General features: G+C 45.9%; 2 protein-coding genes across 4 annotated transcripts; one reads left to right on the top strand and one right to left on the bottom strand.

Annotated features, from left to right (window-relative positions):
• Positions 1-3,963: 3,963 nt before the first annotated feature.
• LOC121547754 (mitochondrial genome maintenance exonuclease 1) lies at positions 3,964-5,595 on the bottom strand (the record flags this gene model as incomplete). The annotated part of the gene is given in 3 exon segments (XM_045218066.1): positions 3,964-4,096; positions 4,458-4,698; positions 4,828-5,595. Coding segments are annotated over 3 exon segments (927 nt in total), but the record flags the coding sequence as incomplete, so codon positions are not given.
• Positions 5,596-5,802: 207 nt separating this feature from the next.
• On the top strand, positions 5,803-23,160 carry LOC121547752 (sorting nexin-5-like). 3 transcript variants are annotated; one of them, XM_041859170.2, is made up of 13 exons: positions 5,804-6,103; positions 8,179-8,283; positions 8,764-8,874; positions 9,643-9,764; positions 9,978-10,101; positions 11,605-11,700; positions 12,989-13,094; positions 14,132-14,207; positions 16,290-16,329; positions 17,233-17,319; positions 19,228-19,387; positions 20,035-20,120; positions 21,435-23,160. In XM_041859170.2, exons 1-13 carry the CDS (start codon positions 6,068-6,070, stop codon positions 21,483-21,485), a joined length of 1,200 nt encoding a protein of 399 aa, XP_041715104.1. In that variant the 5' UTR covers positions 5,804-6,067; the 3' UTR covers positions 21,486-23,160. The 3 variants fall into 3 exon arrangements, with proteins under 3 accessions (XP_045074000.1, XP_041715104.1, XP_045073999.1); XM_045218064.1 differs by lacking the exon at positions 5,804-6,103 and adding an exon at positions 6,197-6,268; XM_045218065.1 differs by lacking the exon at positions 8,764-8,874 and having other exon boundaries at positions 5,803-6,103.
• Positions 23,161-23,518: the final 358 nt, after the last annotated feature.

Raw genomic sequence — 23,518 nt, 5'->3', positions numbered from 1 at the left:
GGACAAAGTGGGGGTAGCCATGGAGGAAATGAAGCACATTGTATAGCATGTAGGAAAGAGATACCACATGTTTCATGGGGAGAGAGTCAGCCAGTCCCAATTTGCTCCCTGCCCCTCCCCCTTGGCCCTAACTCTTGGACGTTTGCAGATCTGTAAGGTGGCAGTAATACTGGAAGTTCCTTCACAACACTGCTTATACCTACCCAGAACCTTCAGAACTGGAAGCTCCTTCACTATACTGCTTATACCTACCCAGAACCTTCAGAACTGGAAGCTCCTTCACTATACTGCTTATACCTACCCAGAACCTTCAGAACTGGAAGCTCCTTCACTACACTGCTTATACCTACCCAGAACCTTCAGAACTGGAAGTTCCTTCACAACACTGCTTATACCTACCCAGAACCTTCAGAACTGGAAGCTCCCTCACTATACTGCTTATACCTACCCAGAACTGGAAGCTCCTTCACTACACTGCTTATACCTACCCAGAACCTTCAGAACTGGAAGCTCCTTCACTACACTGCTTATACCTACCCAGAACCTTCAGAACTGGAATCTCCTTCACTACACTGCTTATACCTACCCAGAACCTTCAGAACTGGAAGCTCCTTCACTATACTGCTTATACCTACCCAGAACCTTCAGAACTGGAAGCTCCTTCACTACACTGCTTATACCTACCCAGAACCTTCAGAACTGGAAGCTCCTTCACTATACTGCTTATACCTACCAAGAACCTTCAGAACTGGAAGTTCCTTCACTATACTGCTTATACCTACCCAGAACCTTCAGAACTGGAAGCTCCTTCACTATACTGCTTATACCTACCCAGAACCTTCAGAACTGGAAGCTCCTTCACTATACTGCTTATACCTACCCAGAACCTTCAGAACTGGAAGTTCCTTCACTATACTGCTTATACCTACCCAGAACCTTCAGAACTGGAAGCTCCTTCACTATACTGCTTATACCTACCCAGAACCTTCAGAACTGAAGCTCCTTCACTACACTGTATACCTACCCAGAACCTTCAGAACTGGAAGTTCCTTCACTATACTGCTTATACCTACCCAGAACCTTCAGAACTGGAAGCTCCTTCACTATACTGCTTATACCTACCCAGAACCTTCAGAACTGGAAGCTCCTTCACTATACTGCTTATACCTACCCAGAACCTTCAGAACTGGAAGCTCCTTCACTATACTGCTTATACCTACCCAGAACCTTCAGAACTGGAAGCTCCTTCACTATACTGCTTATACCTACCCAGAACCTTCAGAACTGGAAGCTCCTTCACTACACTGCTTATACCTACCCAGAACCTTCAGAACTGGAAGCTCCTTCACTACACTGCTTATACCTACCCAGAACCTTCAGAACTGGAAGCTCCTTCACTACACTGCTTATACCTACCCAGAACCTTCAGAACTGGAAGCTCCTTCACTACACTGCTTATACCTACCCAGAACCTTCAGAACTGGAAGCTCCTTCACTACACTGCTTATACCTACCCAGAACCTTCAGAACTGGAAGCTCCTTCACTATACTGCTTATACCTACCCAGAACCTTCAGAACTGGAAGCTCCTTCACTACACTGCTTATACCTACCCAGAACCTTCAGAACTGGAAGCTCCTTCACTACACTGCTTATACCTACCCAGAACCTTCAGAACTGGAAGCTCCTTCACTATACTGCTTATACCTACCCAGAACCTTCAGAACTGGAAGCTCCTTCACTACACTGCTTATACCTACCCAGAACCTTCAGAACTGGAAGCTCCTTCACTATACTGCTTATACCTACCCAGAACCTTCAGAACTGGAAGCTCCTTCACTATACTGCTTATACCTACCCAGAAACTTCAGAACTGGAAGCTCCTTCACTATACTGCTTATACCTACCCAGAACCTTCAGAACTGGAAGCTCCTTCACTACACTGCTTATACCTACCCAGAACCTTCAGAACTGGAAGCTCCTTCACTACACTGCTTATACCTACCCAGAACCTTCAGAACTGGAAGCTCCTTCACTATACTGCTTATACCTACCCAGAACCTTCAGAACTGGAAGCTCCTTCACTACACTGCTTATACCTACCCAGAACCTTCAGAACTGGAAGCTCCTTCACTATACTGCTTATACCTACCCAGAACCTTCAGAACTGGAAGCTCCTTCACTACACTGCTTATACCTACCCAGAACCTTCAGAACTGGAAGCTCCTTCACTATACTGCTTATACCTACCCAGAACCTTCAGAACTGGAAGCTCCCTCACTATACTGCTTATACCTACCCAGAACCTTCAGAACTGGACGCTCCTTCACTATACTGCTTATACCTACCCAGAACCTTCAGAACTGGAAGCTCCTTCACTACACTGCTTATACCTACCCAGAACCTTCAGAACTGGAAGCTCCCTCACTATACTGCTTATACCTACCCAGAACCTTCAGAACTGGAAGCTCCTTCACTACACTGCTTATACCTACCCAGAACCTTCAGAACTGGAAGCTCCTTCACTATACTGCTTATACCTACCCAGAACCTTCAGAACTGGAAGCTCCTTCACTACACTGCTTATACCTACCCAGAACCTTCAGAACTGGAAGCTCCTTCACTACACTGCTTATACCTACCCAGAACCTTCAGAACTGGAAGCTCCTTCACTATACTGCTTATACCTACCCAGAACCTTCAGAACTGGAAGCTCCTTCACTACACTGCTTATACCTACCCAGAACCTTCAGAACTGGAAGCTCCTTCACTACACTGCTTATACCTACCCAGAACCTTCAGAACTGGAAGTTCCTTCACTACACTGCTTATACCTACCCAGAACCTTCAGAACTGGAAGCTCCTTCACTATACTGCTTATACTTACCCAGAACCTTCAGAACTGGAAGCTCCTTCACTACACTGCTTATACCTACCCAGAACCTTCAGAACTGGAAGCTCCTTCACTATACTGCTTATACCTACCCAGAACCTTCAGAACTGGAAGCTCCTTCACTACACTGCTTATACCTACCCAGAACCTTCAGAACTGGAAGCTCCTTCACTATACTGCTTATACCTACCCAGAACCTTCAGAACTGGAAGCTCCTTCACTATACTGCTTATACCTACCCAGAACCTTCAGAACTGGAAGCTCCTTCACTATACTGCTTATACCTACCCAGAACCTTCAGAACTGGAAGCTCCTTCACTACACTGCTTATACCTACCCAGAACCTTCAGAACTGGAAGCTCCTTCACTATACTGCTTATACCTACCCAGAACCTTCAGAACTGGAAGCTCCTTCACTATACTGCTTATACCTACCCAGAACCTTCAGAACTGGAAGCTCCTTCACTACACTGCTTATACCTACCCAGAACCTTCAGAACTGGAAGCTCCTTCACTACACTGTTATACCTACCCAGAACTTTCAGAACTGGAAGCTCCTTCACTATACTGCTTATACCTACCCAGAACCTTCAGAACTGGAAGCTCCTTCACTACACTGCTTATACCTACCCAGAACCTTCAGAACTGGAAGCTCCTTCACTATACTGCTTATACCTACCCAGAACCTTCAGAACTGGAAGCTCCTTCACTATACTGCTTATACCTACCCAGAACCTTCAGAACTGGAAGCTCCTTCACTATACTGCTTATACCTACCCAGAACTGCAAACATTGAAGGGTTAGGGCCGAGGAGGAGCGGTAGGAAGCGAATTAGGACAGGCTGAGAGAGAGTATGGTGGTCTCCAGTGGTGTAGTGGAGGGTAAATGCGGGTAAATGCAGTTTACGCAGCTTTTGTATTTTTGCTTGTGCGGTTACCCCACCTTCTGCTGAAAAATGCATTGAAAGTACAGGGAGCGTTACTGTACTCACCATGAACTGCGATCAACGTTTATCCACCTATTGTTTTTTTTACCGCTACATCGCTGGTGGTCTCGTTTAATCACACCTACCTGGTAGTTGTAGTTCACATCGTTGTTTAAGGCCCCAACATAGGCTGCCACCTGTAGAGGGTTGTCGTACGTGTTGCTGAGGAAAGGTTTAGACCTCTCTGATGTTTTCCAATCGATCACACACAGCACACCCCTGAGGAAGGAAGGCTGAGCTTTAGGGGGACAGTTTCCCCGGGGACACAGTTTAGAACTAGTCCAGGGCCCTTCCACTTGAGATTCTTCATTGAGCACGCACGTTTTATAGTCTGGGGGGAAACTGGCCGTGGGAATCACACAAGTGGAGACAATGAATAAAAGTGCGAGTTGGCCAAATAAACAGACAGGTCAGGTAGAGATCGAGTCCACTGCATTGCAGACAATGCATTACATCAAATTGCTACATCATACGATGTGGTTAGCTGATGTGTTGAACACCTATCAAGTTGTCGAGAGATCTATTAGTCGTCTGCAATGTAGTCAGCCCCTGGAACATGGCCCACCATCACCACCCTTACCTGTAGAGAGCCACACAGTCCACTATCCCCAGGTAGCCTAGTGTGTCATGCTGCACACGGCTCTCGATGGCTCTCACTCCCCTAACGTCCTCCAACACATGGCGTACACTCTCCATGTATCCCTCTACCTCTGACGGAACCGCTGGTGCCTCCTCAGGATCTTCCCCCGGTACCTCCTTTGTTGTCAATGGGAGAACACTCTCCACGGCCGTATGGAAAAGCTTCCCTTGCCTGAAGAGATCTGACATAGAAACATTTGGGTCATTTGAATGACAGTGTGTGTGTGTGTGTGTCATGTCCTCATATGAAGAAAATTCTTATTTTAGAGCCTTAAACAAACCTTTAGAATCAGATGGTTCTACATACTTACTCTGACTGTATTCCTTGAAGCCATCCTCTCCCAGTTGAGCTATCATCTTCCTCCTCCATCTCTCCAGGTAAAACTGTTGCTCTGGGGACATAGTCTCCTGTAGGATACAGGTCACACTGGGCCCTGAGCCCCTGTCCTGACCCCTCCGTAGGATAATTCTGGCTGGAGCCCCTCCAAACTCAGTTTCGCCAGATTCAAATACCTTGTCTTGGTTGAGCAACGGGTGGAGGATTTTAGGCACTTTGGATGGTGCTTGGGTTCGATGAGATGGTGTTGGGGATTTTATCACAGGTCCGTAGATTTGAACATCTTGCTCCTCTAGGATCTCGGGAGTTTGAGCACTGACTCTGTGGGACACAACTGACTTGAGGAGTGAGGAGTAGCGTCCGCTGTCCACGGAACTGTATGGACTGCTTTTCTTGCGAGCTGGACAGACATTGGAGGTGGAGAAAGTATTCACGGAAGTCCGGGTACAATGGGAGAAGAGTCCAGGGACAACCCTAGATGGCTCCCCAACACGCTGGGCACATCTCAACAGTTGATGAAAATGCATTCTAGTTAGCTAGTTGGAGCACACAGTGAAAGTTGTAGGATATATCTATTTATTTCTTTATCTTTGCGTTTGCAGCTAGGTATTTAAAGTGACTCAAGACAGCAACACCTTAGGTTATGCTTTGGTTACATGAAATAATTAATGAAGATATAGAAAAATAACGAATTAAGTTAGAGGATAGCAGTCACCTCTCCCAAACGTCGCGCCATTTTTGTTGTTAGAACCTTTTGACCAGAGAGAGAGAGGTTGCTGGGGCTTGTATTTTCTTCTCAAGGAAATCCTGTGTGGGACAATATAGAAAAAACTACAAGTCCAGTAATTCATTTGAAGGTGTGTCTTTGAAACTGGTCCGTGTTTTCCTGACATGGAATCAAAGTGAAGTTTGATATTGTAGCTGGAAACAGCCAAAAAAATAAGCTTGTTTGAAAAGTTCACATACTCCGTGGCCATATACAGTACGTTTTTAAAATACGTAATAATTTAGGATATTTAATTGTTGCATCGGTATGTTGAAAATGCCACGTGCGTTGAATCCACAACAAAAAAAAGCAAACAATTATTTTGATTGACGTTCAGAAACCTTTATCTGTCATAGGACAGGAAGAGCGAAACGGGGGGGGGGTTTTGAAGCTAGCGAATATAGATTTACAGCGCAATCTGTACCGTTTGTATTGTGTTTTTATAATCATGACATCTACCCTTGATGATAGCGAAAAAGAAAAGGTAAGTTATAAGCGATGTACGCGAATAACGTCGGATCGTTAGCCAACTACCTAGCTATTTGATTAACGTAACGTTAGCTAGCCCGCTAACGCGGCTAGCTGTGGTTAGATAAGACTATCTAGCTAGCTAGGAAGTTTGAGACGCTCACTTTCTTCAAGCACAATGGTACGTTATTTATACAATCGGCTATCTATGATAACTTTAGCTGACTAGCTAATGAACTGAAAGTAAGGCTGCTTAGCCTGCTATCTAGCTAAAAGAAAGACGTTAGTATGTTGAAAGTAACAGTACGTTAGCTAACTTAGCTATAACGTAAACGTTAGTATTATTGGCAGAGACGGTATAGAAAGTATTGTATTTTCTTTGGTGTTGACCTAGCTAACTAACGTTAACTCGTTAGCTAGCTACTTCACCGTCGAATGTTAGCTACTTCACAATATCTTATGCATTATTGTAATAAAATGCTTGATATTGTATTGTTCAATTGTATAGGGTGGCAGGTAGCTTAGTGGTTAAGAGCATTGTGCCAGTAACCGAAAGGTCGCTGGTTCTAATCCCCGAGCCGACTAGGTGAAAAATCTGTCGATGTGCCCTTGAGCAAGGCACTTAACCCTAATTGCTCCTGTAAATCGTTCTGGATAAGAGCGTCTGCTAAATGAAAAAAAAAAAATGTGTAGGCTCTCTCTTAAGTCTTCTACTGCCTCTGCCAAGAGAGCTGGGCTTTTTAAATTTCTTTTCATTTATTTCACCTTTATTTAACCAGGTAAGCCAGTTGAGAACAATTTCTCATTTACAGCTGCGACCTGGCCAAGATAAAGCAAAGCAGTGCGATAAAAACAACAACAACACATATGGGGTAAACAAAACGTACAGTCAATAACACAATAGAAAATATATATACAGTGTGTGCGAATGGGGGGGGCATGGGCAAGTGGCAGCGGAGGGTGCAGAGCTTTTATGGCACGGATGCAGTGCATTGGCTTCTTCAATAACGTCAGACCAGGCTCGCTGGTTCAATTTCTGCTCTTGCCGTTTTCCCCCAATCACTATATTTGGAATGATATGTGGCTAGAGGGCTATTGATTTTCGAGTGTGGAGCACAGACCAGTGAGCTAACCATTGCCTTTGGGGACTTGCAACGTGGCAGTAACAGGTTACTTTTTTGCATTGCATATTCTTTGGTGCACAATAAATCACAATAGTGTTGTGCGCAAAGTATTGTCCTGGCCAATGACAGAAGAACTCGGATGGCTTACATATGGACTGGCTTGGAATTGGAAAGTCCTGCGGTTTTTTTTTCATTTCCTGTGAGACTTTACAGAGGAAGCTTCCACTGCTTTATTTCTGATGACTCTGCAATGCTGAGTATCAGAGTACAGGCTGTGGATCATTCACACAGTACTAGCCTATCTATCTATGAATCCTAATAACATCTGGATCAAGTTTATGATCAAGGTTTCGCAAATCCTTTTCAAATTATGTTTCACCCACTCAAACAGAAACAGCTGTTCAGAAGGGAGAAATGTAGCCTTGACAACAATAACCATAGTGAGTGTTAACAGCTGTAGTAATTCCACCAATTTAGTGTGTGTAATTCCATCCCAAGTATGAGTCACATATCACAGGGCTTTGAATTCAGTGAAGAGTAATGGGAGTTACTGGTAATCCACTCTAAAGTGAAAGAAAGCCTTCATTTGTGTTGTGTTAGACCTACCCTCTCTCTCCACTCTGTCCTCTCCAGTCTAAGGTCACATTCAATAGTCCATGGGTAGTCAACAGTAAGGTTTTCAAGAATATGTTAGGGAGTTTGGAATAGGTATCCCTGAGACATGGTACGCCATAATCTACTGCCGTGTCTTAAAGGTAGGGTCTAGGCCACTCGTTGTCCAGGCCTCACATAGCCTACAGACAGCATTCCCTTCCTGGGAATGCCCTCCTCTAGAATAGATCAGAAATATTCCGTTGAATGTCTGTCTCACACACAAGCATATGTAACATATTTCACAGATGAAGGATTCTGCCAACTGGTAGTTGTGGAAGTTGACCGTGTCCTTGATTCTGTCCCCCTCTCTTAGGCACACTCTGTGTCTGTGGACCTAAACAACGACGCCTCTCTACTCATCGACATTCCTGATGCACTCTGTGAACGAGACAAAGTCAAGTTCACTGTCCACACCAAGGTATGTATTGAAAATGTACCAGTCTTTATCCTTCTCTCACGTCACCCCGCTCCTCCGCACACTCCACTGGCTTCCAGTTGAAGCACGCATCTGCTACAAGACCATGGTGCTTGCCTACGGAGCTGTGAGGGGAACGGCACCGCCGTACCTTCAGGCTCTGATCAGTCCCTACACCCATTGCGTTCATCCACCTCTGGCCTGCTGGCCCCCCTACCTCTGCGGAAGCACAGTTCCCGCTCAGCCCAGTCAAAACTGTTCGCTGCTCTGGCACCCCAATGGTGGAACAAGCTCCCTCACGACGCCAGGACAGCGGAGTCACTGACCACCTTCCGGAGACACTTGAAACCCTACCTCTTTAAGGAATACCTGGAATAGTATAACAGTAATCCTTCTACCCCCTCCCCCCCAGTGTATATTAAAACCTTTTGATAATGCACTTTAAATGGAGCTTGACTTGAATTGTCTTGTCTGTCTCACCAGACCACCCTGAGCTCCTTCCAGAAGCCAGACTTCTCTGTTCCTAGGCAACATGAGGACTTTATCTGGCTCCATGACACGCTGGTTGAAACTGAAGACTATGCTGGGCTCATTGTGAGTGACCTGTTAAATCCACCAAACACACACACACACACGCTGGTTTGAGACTATGCCGGTCTCATCGTGAGTGACTTGAATAGTCTACGGCAGTGGTTCTCAACTGGTTTTGCCTCGGGACCCAAATTGAACCAGGTTGTCTCAGTCGCGACCCAATATTCGCATCCCAAAAAGAATCGTCAAAAATATAAAATCTGGAAAACTATTTTTTTATGCTATATTGATATTGAATGTAGCAATTATATGACAAGGGAACAACATTCCCACCTCTTTCATTGTCAATAATACAATTTTGCCCATATTCAAGATGAAGAATGTTAGTAAACTCACTGGTTTGAGACCACAAAAATCTACCAAAATGGCGCCGCTAATAGCTCTATATTAAGTTCATTATCATTTCTACACGCTTTCTACCTGGTTTAAGTCGTTTAAGGTCGGAGGATGTTGTCATTACATTTTTTATTGTAATTTAATTTTTTACTGAGACACCCACGACCAACCAGTTGAGAATCGCTGGTCTACAGACCACACACACCACTTATTTATAGTTGAATGTAATTTCACAAGTTCACTGTCATTACATGTAAGTGTTACTTGAAGGGGAATGTGCGGAGGACTCTGTAGTGTCTGCTCAAATGTTCTTAATACCATCGGCTCTATCAACTGAGTTTTATTACAGCTCTGCATACAGCTGGTGTAAGAAATCTTACCAGAAACTCACCTCTCCTCCTTTCCTCTCCCCATGTCCTCTCCCTGTCTGTCCAGATCCCTCCAGCCCCCCCGAAGCCAGACTTTGAGAGCCCCAGGGAGAAGATGCATAAACTGGGAGAGGGAGAAGCCACCATGACCAAGGAGGAATACACCAAGATGAAGCAGGAGTTAGAAGCGTGAGTTCTGACCCTTACCCCTTGTCACTGTGTCCAAGCTTAATTGGCACAGTATTATAATATTTCTCTTGAAAATGGTTCTTAATGATTCCTGTGGGAAGGATTCTGGTGATTTCAATCTCGTGACTGTCTGTGTGTGTATCTGTGTCTGTCTGTCTATGTGTGCTCTATCAGTTAGTAATTCGCTGTCTGCCGGCTCTGTCTCTCTTCTAGTGAGTACCTGGCTGTATTCAAGAAGACTGTTCAAGTCCACGAAGTATTCTTGCAGCGACTATCTTCTCACCCCATCCTGAGCAAGGACAGAAACTTCCAGATATTCCTGGAGTATGACCAGGATGTGAGTTTGACACTGAAAAGGAAACATAGAAGACAGACTGCATACTTTCCAGTAGTACTGACTTCCTGGTTCGCTGCTGGGTCGTGTTCACTAGAGCACACCGTAGCAAAACATTTTGCAGTGGAAAATGAACGTTTGTTATTGGACAGTTCAGATAGTACCTCTGTTTCGAGTCGTTTTGTGCCTACTGAACACTACCCTCTGGTCAGTACTGTAGGAGGGAGAGGTGGAGGACAGGACTGTAGGAGGGAGAGGTGGAGGACAGGACCGTAGGAGGGAGAGGTGGAGGACAGGACCGTAGGAGGGAGAGGTGGAGGACAGGACCGTAGGAGGGAGAGGTGGAGGACAGGACCGTAGGAGGGAGAGGTGGAGGACAGGACTGTAGGAGGTGGAGGACAGGACTGTAGGAGGTGGAGGACAGGACCGTAGGAGGGAGAGGTGGAGGACAGGACCGTAGGAGGTGGAGGACAGGACCGTAGGAGGTGGAGGACAGGACCGTAGGAGGTGGAGGACAGGACCGTAGGAGGTGGAGGACAGGACCGTAGGAGGTGGAGGACAGGACCGTAGGAGGTGGAGGACAGGACTGTAGGAGGTGGAGGACAGGACCGTAGGAGGTGGAGGACAGGACCGTAGGAGGTGGAGGACAGGACCGTAGGAGGTGGAGGACAGGACCGTAGGAGGTGGAGGACAGGACCGTAGGAGGTGGAGGACAGGACCGTAGGAGGGAGAGGTGGAGGACAGGACCGTAGGAGGGAGAGGTGGAGGACAGGACCGTAGGAGGGAGAGGTGGAGGACAGGACTGTAGGAGGGAGAGGTGGAGGACAGGACTGTAGGAGGTGGAGGACAGGACCGTAGGAGGTGGAGGACAGGACCGTAGGGAGGTGGAGGACAGGACCGTAGGAGGTGGAGGACAGGACGTGAGGAGGTGGAGGACAGGACCGTAGGAGGTGGAGGACAGGACCGTAGGAGGTGGAGGACAGGACCGTAGGAGGTGGAGGACAGGACCGTAGGAGGTGGAGGACAGGACCGTAGGAGGTGGAGGACAGGACCGTAGGAGGTGGAGGACAGGACCGTAGGAGGTGGAGGACAGGACCGTAGGAGGTGGAGGACAGGACCGTAGGAGGTGGAGGACAGGACCGTAGGAGGTGGAGGACAGGAAAGAGAGAGGGCAGCAGACCTACTGTATGACACACACATCCTGCTGCTGACTTCAGCTGTAATTCTAGACCATTCTCTCGCTGTCAGTGGAGCTGTTAGTCAACTGGGGTCAGCTGAGATGGATTTGTTCGTCCTTTTGGGAAATGTTATACAGGCATATTCAGTGTGATGCTTATTGTATTATTGCTGAACCCTCTTCATTCCTATTTGGCACAAAAGGGCTCCATAAGAGGAACTGTTGCAGCTCACATAATCAATGTTACATTGCCAACTTCTACTGTGATGTCATTAGCTGAGTCATGTCTCTGAATAAATCCTTTCCCTCCCTGTGATTGGTCTGTGTAGCTGAGCGTACGGAGGAAAAATGCCAAGGAGACGTTTGGAAGTTTCTTTAAGAATATGGTGAAGAGTGCTGACGAGGTCATCATCTCAGGGATAAAGGTGGGTGTGGCCTCCTCATATCATACAGTAGCCGCGTTCGAGAGCATCAAATCCATGATGCATTGTGGGAAAATGGTGACTGACTGACTGATCTACAAATAATAATGAGTAGTTATTTATGCGAGGTGATTTCTAGATCAGTCAGTCCAGTCAGCAGTCGCCTGCACTGTCGGTTGAATTGTCAAACAAGCCCAATGCTTTTACTGTGTATTTCCATGGAAATCCATTTTGCGAGGTCGGCTATGCATTAAAAACTAGACCGAGGAAAATCAGTACAATGCATTACAGTAGCAGACTCCAAGAAAGAGAAACGGAACGTCACGGTTCTGCTGAGCAGGGCCCTTCATATCCAGAATGAAGATCTGGCTTTGTATGTGTGACTGTATTTTAGGCAGAAGGTTGATGCCTTTTAAACAGAACCTAAATTATTTTCCAATCGTTTTGTTCTGAACAGAACCACTATTTTTTTTTTCTTCATTCCGACCAGCAAAATAAAGTTGTGAACTGGTTCGAACCCAAAAAAAGTACTGGTTTATGTTGTTCCTTTTTAACATGTGAAATCAATATATTTTTAAAACATTTAGCTCATTAAATTTCTTCACCAATCAGTGCAGTTAGAGCAGGCAAGCTAGTTGTTTACATGTGTGATGGACAGACAAGTGTAACCTTATGGTGCAAGATGTGACTGAAGGGTTGAGGAGTAGGCTTGAAGCGCTGGGCATCTTATCACATGTATTATCTGAATTAGGTCCACAGAATTATACCTGGGAGGAGTTGCTTCTATGAAGGAACTTTGAATGTCCTTTGAGCTAGCTAGCTAGCTAACGTGTAGGTGTGTGCAGAGCAGCAACAGAATTAAAAACACATCTTACCTTTTTTGTAGTTAATATATAATCAACGTGATAACTAGGCCTATAGAATCCTTAGCTAGCATTTGAAAAAGTTAATCCATTCTTCTCTAGCTAATAAAACATCTCTATCTTCTCACGCTTCTAACGTCAGTACAGTAGCCTATACTTCGGAGGGGCAGTTCGTCTAAACACGCACACCCACTGGCAAAGATTTTCAGCTCGCTGGAATGTGTTTCTGAGTGACAGCGAGGGCTTTGCATAGGCTCTTTGTCGCGTTTTTTTGTGGGACTAGAAAATAATGCCAGGAACGTAAAATAACGTTATTAACCGGTTTCCATGCTTTTAAAATAACGGTTCTGTTCCTTGAACATTTGTTGTTTTCCGTCCTGTTCCCTGAACCGCTTCCAACCCCTGCTTTTAAATGATTTTTCTTGCAGGAAGTAGATGATTTCTTTGAGCAGGAGAAGACCTTCCTGCTTGATTATTCGTCTAAGATCAAAGACTCCACTGCCAGGGCAGAGAAGATGACCCGCTCCCACAAAAGTAGGACTATGATGACAACAACAACCCCAACAAACATCTTTGTTGTCAAATATGAATCGGAAATGTCTTTTTGCTTTCTTGTGTTATTGATAAGAACAGTTATTTTCCTTTTTCATAGATGATTCAGTCACATTTATTTTATAAAGACCTTTTTACATCCGCAGTTGTCACAAAGTGCTTTAAAGATACCCAGCCTAAAAGTCCCAAAGAGCAAGGCTCAGAGGGGTGGCCAGTCCTCTTCTGGCTGTACCGGGTAGAGAGGAACCAGGCTCAGAGGGGTGACCAGTCCTCTTCTGGCTGTACCGGGTAGAGAGGAACCAGGCTCAGAGGGGTGACCAGTCCTCTTCTGGCTGTACCGGGTAGAGAGGAACCAGGCTCAGAGGGGTGGCCAGTCCTCTTCTGGCTGTACCGGGTAGAGAGGAACCAGGCTCAGAGGGGTGACCAGTCCTCTTCTGGCTGTCACGGGTAGAGAGGAACCAGGCTCAGAGGGGTGGCCAGTCCTCTTCTGGCTGTACCGGGTAGAGAGGAACCAGGCTCAGAGGGGTGGCCAGTCCTCTTCTGGCTGTACCGGGTAGAGAGGAACCAGGCTCAGAGGGGTGGCCAGTCCTCTTCTGGCTGTACCGGGTAGAGAGGAACCAGGCTCAGAGGGGTGGCCAGTCCTCTTCTGGCTGTACCGGGTAGAGAGGAACCAGGCTCAGAGGGGTGGCCAGTCCTCTTCTGGCTGTGCCGGGTAGAGAGGAACCAGGCTCAGAGGGGTGGCCAGTCCTCTTCTGGCTGTGCTGGGTAGAGAGGAACCAGGCTCAGAGGGGTGGCCAGTCCTCTTCTGGCTCTACCGGGTAGAGAGGAACCAGGCTCAGACGGGTGGCCAGTCACCTTCTGGCTGTACCGGGTAGAGATTTAAGAGTACATGTGGCCATTAAGGCCAGATAGTTTTCAAGACGTTCAAACATTCATAGATGACCAGCAGGATGTGGTACAACTTCTTCCAGTATGTTACCCATACTGAGTGTTGATTGTCTTGTCTCTCTTTGTCTCAGATGTTGCTGACGATTACATCCACATCTCTTCCACTTTGAACAGTCTCTCTGTCGATGACAACACAGCACTTAAAAAGTAAGTAACAACATACAGTGCCTTCGGAAAATATTCAGACCCCTTGACTTTTTCCACATTTCGTTAGGTTACAGCCTTATTCTAAAATGGATTAAATTGTTTTTCCCCCTCATCAATCTACACACTTGACCCCATAATGACAAAGCAAAAATAGGTTTTTATAAATTGTTGCTAATCTATTAAAATTAAATGGAAATATCACATTTACATATGTATTCACACCCTTTACTCAGTACTTTGTTGAAGCACCTTTGGCAGCGATTACAGCCTTGAGTCTTCTTGGGTATGACGCTACAAGCTTGGCACACCTGTATTTGGGGAGTTTCTCCCATTTGTTCTCTGCAGATCCTCTCAAGCTCTGTCAGGTTGGATGGGGAGCGTTCCTGCACAGCTACTTTCAGGTCTATCCCGAGATGTTCGATCGGGTTCAAGTCCGGGCTCTGGCTGGGCCACTCAAGGACATTGAGACTTGTCCCGAAGCCACTCCCGCATTGTATTGGCTGTATGCTTAGGGTCGTTGTCCTGTTGGAAGGTGAACCCTCGCCCCAGTCTGAGGTCCTGAGCGCTCTGGAGCAGGTTTTCATCAAGGATCTCTCTGTATTTCGCTCCATTCATCTTTCCCTCGATCCTGACTAGTCTCGCAGTCCCTGCCGCTGAAAAACATCCCCACAGCATGATGCTGCCACCACCGTGCTTCACCGTAGGGATGGTGCCAGGTTTCCTCCAGACGTGACGCTTGGCATTCAGGCCAAAGAGTTCAATCTTGGTTTCATCAGACCAGATAATCTTGTTTCTCATGGTCTGAGAGTCCTTTAGGTGCCTTTTGGCAAACTCCAAGCGGGCTGTTATGTGCCTTTTACTGAGGAGTGGCTTCCGTCTGGCCACTACCATAAAGGCCTGATTGGTGGAGTGCTGTAGAGATGGTTGTCCTTCTAAAAGGTTCTCCCAACTCCACAGAGGAACTCTGGAGCTCTGTCAGAGTGACATTTACATTTTACATTTTAGTCATTTAGCAGACGCTCTTATCCAGAGCGACTTACAGTTAGTGAATACATCTTTTTTTATACTGGCCCCCCGTGGGAATCGAACCCGCAACCCTGGCGTTGCAAACACCATGCTCTATCAACTGAGCTACATCCCTGCCGGCCATTCCCTCCCCTACCCTGGACGACGCTGGGCCAATTGTGCGCCGCCCATGAGTCTCCCGGTCGCGGCCGGCTGCGACAGAGCCTGGATTCGAACCAGGATCTCCACTGCGCCACTCAGGAGCTCATACCACCGGGTTCTTGGTCACCTCCCTGACCAAGGCCCTTCTCCCCTGATTGCTCAGAGCTGGCCAGGCGGCCAGTGGTGGTGGTTCCAAACTTCTTCCATTTAAGAATGATGGATGCCACTGTGTTGTTGGGGACCTTCAATGCTGCAGACATTTCATGGTACCCTTCCCCAGAGCTGTGCCTCAACACAATCTTGCATCGGAGCTCTATGGACAATTCCTTCGACCTCATGGCTTGGTTTTTGCTCTGACATACACTGTCAACTGTGGGACCTTATATAGACAGGTGTGTGCCTTTCCAAATCATGTCCAATCAATTGAATTTACCACAGGTGGACTCCAATCAAGTTGTAGAAACATCTCAAGGATGATCAATGGAAACAGGATGCACCTGAGCTCAATTTCGAGTCTCATAGCAAAGGGTCTGAATACTTATGTAAATAAGGTTTCTGTTTCCATTGTTGTCTGTTTCCACTGTTTTTTTTATTTTTAATAAATTTGCCACAGTTTCTAAAAACCTGTTTTCACTTTGTTGTTACGGGGTATTGTGTGTAGTTTGCTGAGGATTTTTTATTTAATCCATTTTAGAATAAGGCTGTAACGTAACAAAATGTGGAAAAAGTCAAGGGGTCTGAATACTTTCCGAAGGCATCTTATTAAAGTACTAAGTATGTGAATGGGGGCCATTTGTTAACTCAAGCCAACAACAGGTTGCTAAATTAATGGTTTACATCTCAACCAATAACAGAAAAACGAAAGAGAATGTTCTGACATTGCTCAACTGTTGATGGTTTGTGTATTCCCTTCAGGCACCTTGAGAAGTTAGCCGACCTGTTTGAGAAACTAAGGGTAAGAACCACAGTGCCGGTCTTCTGCACTCCTCATCCTCAACTATTTCCTATCTTTATTAACTTTTATATGATCCCTTTTATTGTCCATTTCCATGCAAAAATAATTTTGTGAAGTCAGCAATACATTTAAACACTTGTGTTTGCTTTTGTGAGCTGTTCATATTTCAATTTTTTTTTTTACATTTTAAAATGTTTAGTCATTTAGCAGATGCTCTTATCCAGAGCAACTTACAGTTAGTGCATTCATCTTAAGGTAACTAGGTGAGACAACCACATTTCTCAGTCATAGTAAGTACATTTATTCCTCAAAGTAGCCATCAGCAAAGTCAGTGCCAGTAAGAAAAGTCAAGTGCGAGTGTTAGTTCACGAAAGACACGGGTGTTATTTGTTTTAATGTGCGTCTTCCTATTTTGTATGTGTTTGTCACATGCTTGGTAAACAACAGGTCTAGACTAACAGTGAAATGCTTACTTAAGGGCCCTTCCCAACAACGCAGAGAGAGAAATATAGAAAGATAATGACACAATGAGTAACGATAACTTGGCTATATACACGGGGAACCAGTACTGAGTCAATGATAACTTGGCTATATACACGGGGTACCAGTACCGAGTCGATGTGCAGGGGTACAAGGTAATTGAGGTAGATATGTACATATAGGTAGGGATAAAGTGACTAGGCAACAGGATAGATAATAAACAGTAGCAGCAGCATATTTGACGAGTCAAAAGAGTTAGTGCAAAAGGGTAGTCCGGGTAGCTATTTGGTTAACTATTGATCAGTCTTATGGCTTGGGGGTAGAAGCTGTTCAGGGTCCTGTTGGTTCCAGAGCTGGTTCTGCCTGTAGAAAGGGGGGTAGAGGGGCGTCATAACATCTGTGTTCTATCTATCTGGTCTGTAGAAGGTGGAGGGCAGAGTGGCGTCAGACGAGGAGCTGAAGCTCACCGAGCTGCTCCGATACTACATGAGGGACATCCAGGCAGCTAAGGTGAGCCACCTCTAGTCGGTCAGTCTGTTTCTCTGTCAAAAACCCTGATGAACTTCTTTTGACTGTTGAAATGTTGGTGTGACATCCATTGAACTGTTTGTGGAGCATCCAAGACCCCCAGAGTGCTGGAGTTTATTCCTTTTTATTGAATAGTTTTTTTCTCTCAATGCACCTGGAAACACAATAGGCGTACATATTACTTACATTACCTGGAAACACAATAGGCGTACATATTACTTACATTACCTGGAAACACGATAGGCGTACATATTATTTACATTACTTTTTTCAAGGACAAGAAAATAACAGGCTTATTGTGACCACAGATTTAAAAAAACAGCTAGGTCAGTGATATTTCACCGGATGTATAAATGTGAAGCATCCGGTTGGCGTTTCCATTCACTACCAAATATGATGAGGAGAGGAATCCCATTGGCCGGCAGTGGGAGAAGATGGCACGAGATGGATTTTGGCCAACATTCTGCTAATTTTCTCATCGTTGAAACATTTAATCTCCATAGAGTTTTCTGTTTCCAAAACTAGAGTCTGTAACAAAGAGTGGACTGCATTTTGTAGACTTTACCCTTTGCCAAAGTTTATAAAAATTGCGTTGTTTAGAAGGAATGCAAGGACGAATTGAGTTATTGCACACACGCATTTCACAGAGGATCTCACTAGCTCGTGCTTGACTCTGCCCACCTCCTTGCTTGTTCTGCCCACTATGATTAATTTGCTCCCATTGGAAAGGACAGGAAGCTCTGGTCTGTCTTGGGTCAGTTATTATCTTTATCACTCTGAGTAATTCTGTATTTTTCTTAAACGCTACATGAACGTGGATGTGTCTTAACCTCTATATGGATGTGTCTTAACCTCTCTATGGATGTGTCTTAACCTCTCTATGGATGTGTCTTGACCTCTCTATGGATGTGTCTTGACCTCTCTATGGATGTGTCTTGACCTCTCTATGGATGTGTCTTAACCTCTCTATGGATGTGTCTTGACCTCTCTATGGATGTGTCTTGACCTCTCTATGGATGTGTCTTGACCTCTCTATGGATGTGTCTTGACCTCTCTATGGATGTGTCTTGACCTCTCTATGGATGTGTCTTGACCTCTCTATGGATGTGTCTTGACCTCTCTATGGATGTGTCTTGACCTCTCTATGGATGTGTCTTGACCTCTCTATGGATGTGTCTTGACCTCCTATATGGATGTGTCTTGACCTCTATATGGATGTGTTTGTGTCTTGACCTCTCTATGGATGTGTTTGTGTCTTGACCTCTCTATGGATGTGTTTGTCTTGACCTCTCTATGGATGTGTTTGTCTTAACCTCTCTATGGATGTGTCTTGACCTCTATATGGATGTGTTTGTCTTAACCTCTCTATGGATGTGTCTTGACCTCTATATGGATGTGTTTGTGTCTTGACCTCTATATGGATGTGTTTGTCTTAACCTCTCTATGGATGTGTCTTGACCTCTCTATGGATGTGTTTGTGTCTTGACCTCTATATGGATGTGTTTGTGTCTTGACCTCTATATGGATGTGTCTTAACCGCTAGGCTTAGGCGATACCACGGTATAAAGGTATATTTAGAAATACCGACGGTCTGATTTTCAATATAATTTTTTGGGAGGGGTGGGTACCCCACTGCTTATAACCATAAGGTAAGTATAGAAATCTAAATGTCAAGATCAAGCTTCTTGGTTACAGCAGAGACATTCAAACCCCTCCTGGATCAAGATCTGTGTTGCCTAAATATGCTTTGTGGGTAAAAAAAAAAAAAAAAACATTTGGTAATACCGTCTACCCCGGTATGGCACAGAAACAATATGATGGTATGAATATCTGGATACCGCCCAACCCTATTAACGGCTGTGTGTGTGTGTGTGTGTGTGTGTGTATCAGGACCTGTTATACAGGCGGGCTCGGGCCCTGGCTGACTATGAGAACAGTAACAAGGCTCTGGACAAGGCCCGGCTGAAGAGTAAAGACATCAGTCTGGCTGAGGAGCACCAACAACAATGTCTGCAGAAGTTTGACAAGCTCTCCGAGTCGGGAAAAAGAGGTGTGTAATGCCAGTCGAAACAGTTCGCATATATTATGACATTTTGTGACGTTTTGGTGTTCGGCAGTTTTTTGGGGGGCTGTTCGCGCCCACAATATTTGTTCGGTAGCCAAAGTATACGCTCCTTCCTCGGTGATTGGTCAACAGTAGGGGTGGGAGGTATGGACCGGATTCTTCAATTAAGTGTTTTGCGATCATTCAACGAGAGAGTGGAGAGGGCAGCGGCAGATAGGAACTACTGTCTGCAGTGCACTACTAGTTTTCATGCACATTTATCACTCGAAGTACTGCATTAAACCTCTACATTTGTAAAATTGCGCGACTATGACCTCCTCGGAAAAAAACGTTAACATTTATTACAGATTTCCTGATTTATCTTAGATTAATATGGACTATTTTGAGGAAGTGTTTACTGGCTTAAATTGTTTCTACGGCGTCTCAAGAGGAACAAACAACGGTCGTTTTTCAAGCGAAGGTTTTTAGGGAGTATGCGATGCACAGACGTTCGCTTTTCACCTAGCCGAGTTCTGCTAGGAGCACACCGAACCTATGTATACGAATGCCTTTAGACAGGATGAATGTAGGTTTGGGCTAACGTTTTCTAACACAGTACAGTGAGTACTAACAGCGTGGTGTTCTCTTCCCAGAGCTGACCAGTTTTAAGGGCAGGAGAGTGGTGGCTTTCCGTAAGAACCTGATAGAGATGGCTGAACTGGAGATCAAGCATGCTAAGGTGAGTCGGACTGTCTAGTGAGGTGAGTATCTGCAGGTGGTGTTACCCGCTAGACCAGCCCCAAACACAACGCTCTACATTGTTGTTGGAAAGAGGATACCTAGTCAGTTGTACAACTGAATGCATTCAACCGAAATGTCTCCCGCATTTAACCCAACCCCTTTGAATCAGAGAGGTGCGGGGGGGGACTCCATTAATCGAAGTCCACGTCATCGGCGCCCGGGGAGCAGTTGTTGTCTGGGGTTTAGCTGCCTTGCTAGAGGGTCATGTTATGTGGTAGTGATTAGGCTTTTCTGGTATACCAGGGTATTTGGAAAAAGCCACGGGATGGTTTTTCAATACCGTTGAAACTATTTATTTGATGTTTTTTAATACATTTGAAAATTTGTAGCTACTTTTTAAGTAAATACTGTACCTATAGTCAACTTGTGCCATACGTTAGGAGATAAAGAAGATTACGTTCTTAATTTCACCTGTCACATCATTTTTTGATTATGAAGCTTCCCGGTAGTCCCCTGTCACATGGCGTTTGTTTACAAGCACACAACGACTAGAGACCGGAGCCTTGTGAGTCACTCACTGTTGAGCAGCATGGGCCATGTGATCTAATCACAGGATGGAATTCACAACTAAATGTTTGCCAGCTAGATATCTTATAACTATTAAGTTAATTGTCTAAAATGTGCTAAATGCTCTGCAGTTGTGCATTTGGTTTGCTAATTTAGTAGTTAGTTAGCCATCTAGCTAAGTGGTTAGCTTCCTCCAAAATCAAGCATTCACTTGCTGACAGCAGAGAATATCCTCCTGGATCAAGAGCCTTACTTTCAGCAGAGAATCCCTTCCTGGATCAAGAGCCTTGCTATCAGCAGAGAATCCCCTCCTGGATCAAGAGCCTTACTGTCTAATATTAGTTTTGTGGGTGCAGCAAACTGTGAGTAGCATTTTTGAGTTACTTGTATAAGTTTAGGTCAGAGACTGTATAAAGTGTGCGCAATGCGCTCTTCAGCATTTAGGTAGCATTCTCTATGGGATTTTACATGTACTTGTTAGCATTGCTAACCATCGGATTACAGAGCCTCAGTGGGGTTTGAAAACAGCGCCCCTTGTGTTCAGTGCCGGTATTACTGAATATCCCGGTATGGCACAAGGTCGGTATGAAGGTATGACAATCCGCCCAAGTCTAGTAGTGGTTCATGTTATGTGGTCGTGGTGTGTATGTATATATTGTGCCCCATTCCTTGTGAAATGTCTGTTGTTTTTGTGGTTGTTGTCATGGATATGATACTGATATCGCTGTTCTCTCTGTTTTCCCAGAACAACATGTCTCTGCTGCAGGGCTGCATTGAGCTTCTCAAGAGCAGCTGAGCCACCGGTCTCCTAGCAACCCTCCCAGACCTCCAGACCAGACCACTGAGCAGCTAGCCTGGGCGCCAGACCACCAGACCAGACCACTGACCAGCTAGCCTGGGCGCCAGACTGTTTGTGCTCTCTTGCAACTCCTTATGGAATCGTCATGCAAAACAATGACTGGAGTAGGCAAAATCACAAACTGATCTGGGACCAGGATACTGACCAGCAACCTTTTTGAGAAGGAAACCTGGATACCCCTGCTCTCCACCCCACGTGTGTCAAACTCATTCCACGGAGGGCCGAGTGTCTGCGGGTTTTCGCTCCACTCTTGTTCTTGATTGATGAATTAAGGTCACTGATTAGTCAGGAACTCCCCTCACCTGGTTACCTAGGTCTTAATTGAAAGGAAAAGCCAAAAACCTGCTGACACTTGGCCCTCCATGGAATGAGTTTGACACCCCTGCTTACTCCCGAGGGGACCTGGGTACCCATGCCCTCCACCCTCTACCCCCAAGGGGACCTGGGTACCCATGCCCTCCACCCTCTACCCCCAAGGGGACCTGGATACCCATGCCCTCCACCCTCTACCCCCAAGGGGACCTGGATACCCATGCCCTCCACCCTCTACCCCCAAGGGGACCTGGGTACCCATGGCCTCCCCTCTCTACCCCCAAGGGGACCTGGGTACCCATGCCCTCCACCCTCTTCCCCCAAGGGGACCTGGGTACCCATGCCCTCCACACTCTACCCCCAAGGGGACCTGGGTACCCATGCCCTCCACCCTCTACCCCCAAGGGGACCTGGGTACCCATGCCCTCCACCCTCTTCCCCCAGGGGAACCTGGGTCGTGTTTATTAGGGCACACGGTAGAAAAACTTCCCTTTGCAACAGAAAATGAAAATAAGCATTTCTTATTGGTGAAGATTAGATAGTCCCTCCCTGTTTCACTCATTTGCGGAGTGTTTCGTGCCTTGAACCTGATCCTGGATACCCCCTTCCTCCACGCCAAAAAGGGTCAGATGCCACTTCAGAAACCTGCACAAGAACCTGCAGATGTCTGTTTGCAGTTTGTCTGTCTCACTCTCTCTGTCTGTTTGGATGTTTAGAGTCTCTGTCCACCTGCCCCTCCATGTCTCCTTCTACCCCTCCATGTCTCCTTCTACCCCTCCATGTCTCCTTCTACCCCCTCCATGTCTCCTTCTACCCCCTCCATGTCTCCTTCTACCCCCTCCATGTCTCCTTCTACCCCCTCCATGTCTCCTTCTATCCCCTCCATGTCTCCTCCTACCCCCTCCATGTCTCCTTCTATCCCCTCCATGTCTCCTTCTACCCCTCCTCCATGTCTCCTTCTACCCCTCCTCCATGTCTCCTTCTACCCCTCCCCCATGTCCCATGGAACACTCACCTTTTGTGGTGACAGCGTTCCGGAACAGGGAGAATCCAGCAGCCTGCCCTGTCTTCCTCTTCCTGTCTGTGTTCCGGAACAGGGAGAATCCAGCAGCCTGCCCTGTCTTCCTCTTCCTGTCTGTGTTCCGGAACAGGGAGAATCCAGCAGCCTGCCCTGTCTTCCTATTCCTGTCTGTGTTCCGGAACAGGGAGAATCCAGCAGCCTGCCCTGTCTTCCTCTTCCTGTCTGTTTTTGAATCATGGGTTTTTTCTATTCTGGATGAATTACACTTGTATTCTTGTATTCTTGTATTCTTGTATTGGATTTTCTATTTGTAACAATGCTGCTGATGGTGGCCTTTTTGCCGCATTGTGATAATGTTTCTAATTTTGGGGTTGCTTTTCAAGGCATGCGCCTACTAACCCCGTTACGCCCCGCACTTATACGCATAAAGACCGACTCCTGGGTGGTGTTCATTAGACACAAAACACGTAAACAAGCGTTTCATTTAGGTTGAATTTGGTCCTAGCAGAACAGTTTAACTAGGCAGAGTGGAGTGATTTTCGGATGACCTGGTGTTTTTACGGTACAGGCATAGCTAGCAATAATGGAATAGTTACGTTTTCTCATTGCAACGCCACTTTAAACCACTCTAATACTA

The sequence above is a fragment of the Coregonus clupeaformis genome, unplaced genomic scaffold (genome assembly GCF_020615455.1).
Source record: "Coregonus clupeaformis isolate EN_2021a unplaced genomic scaffold, ASM2061545v1 scaf1340, whole genome shotgun sequence".
NCBI lineage: Eukaryota > Metazoa > Chordata > Actinopteri > Salmoniformes > Salmonidae > Coregonus > Coregonus clupeaformis.
Note: the sequence above shows the minus strand (reverse complement) of the source record. Positions and strands in the feature narration are given on the sequence as shown.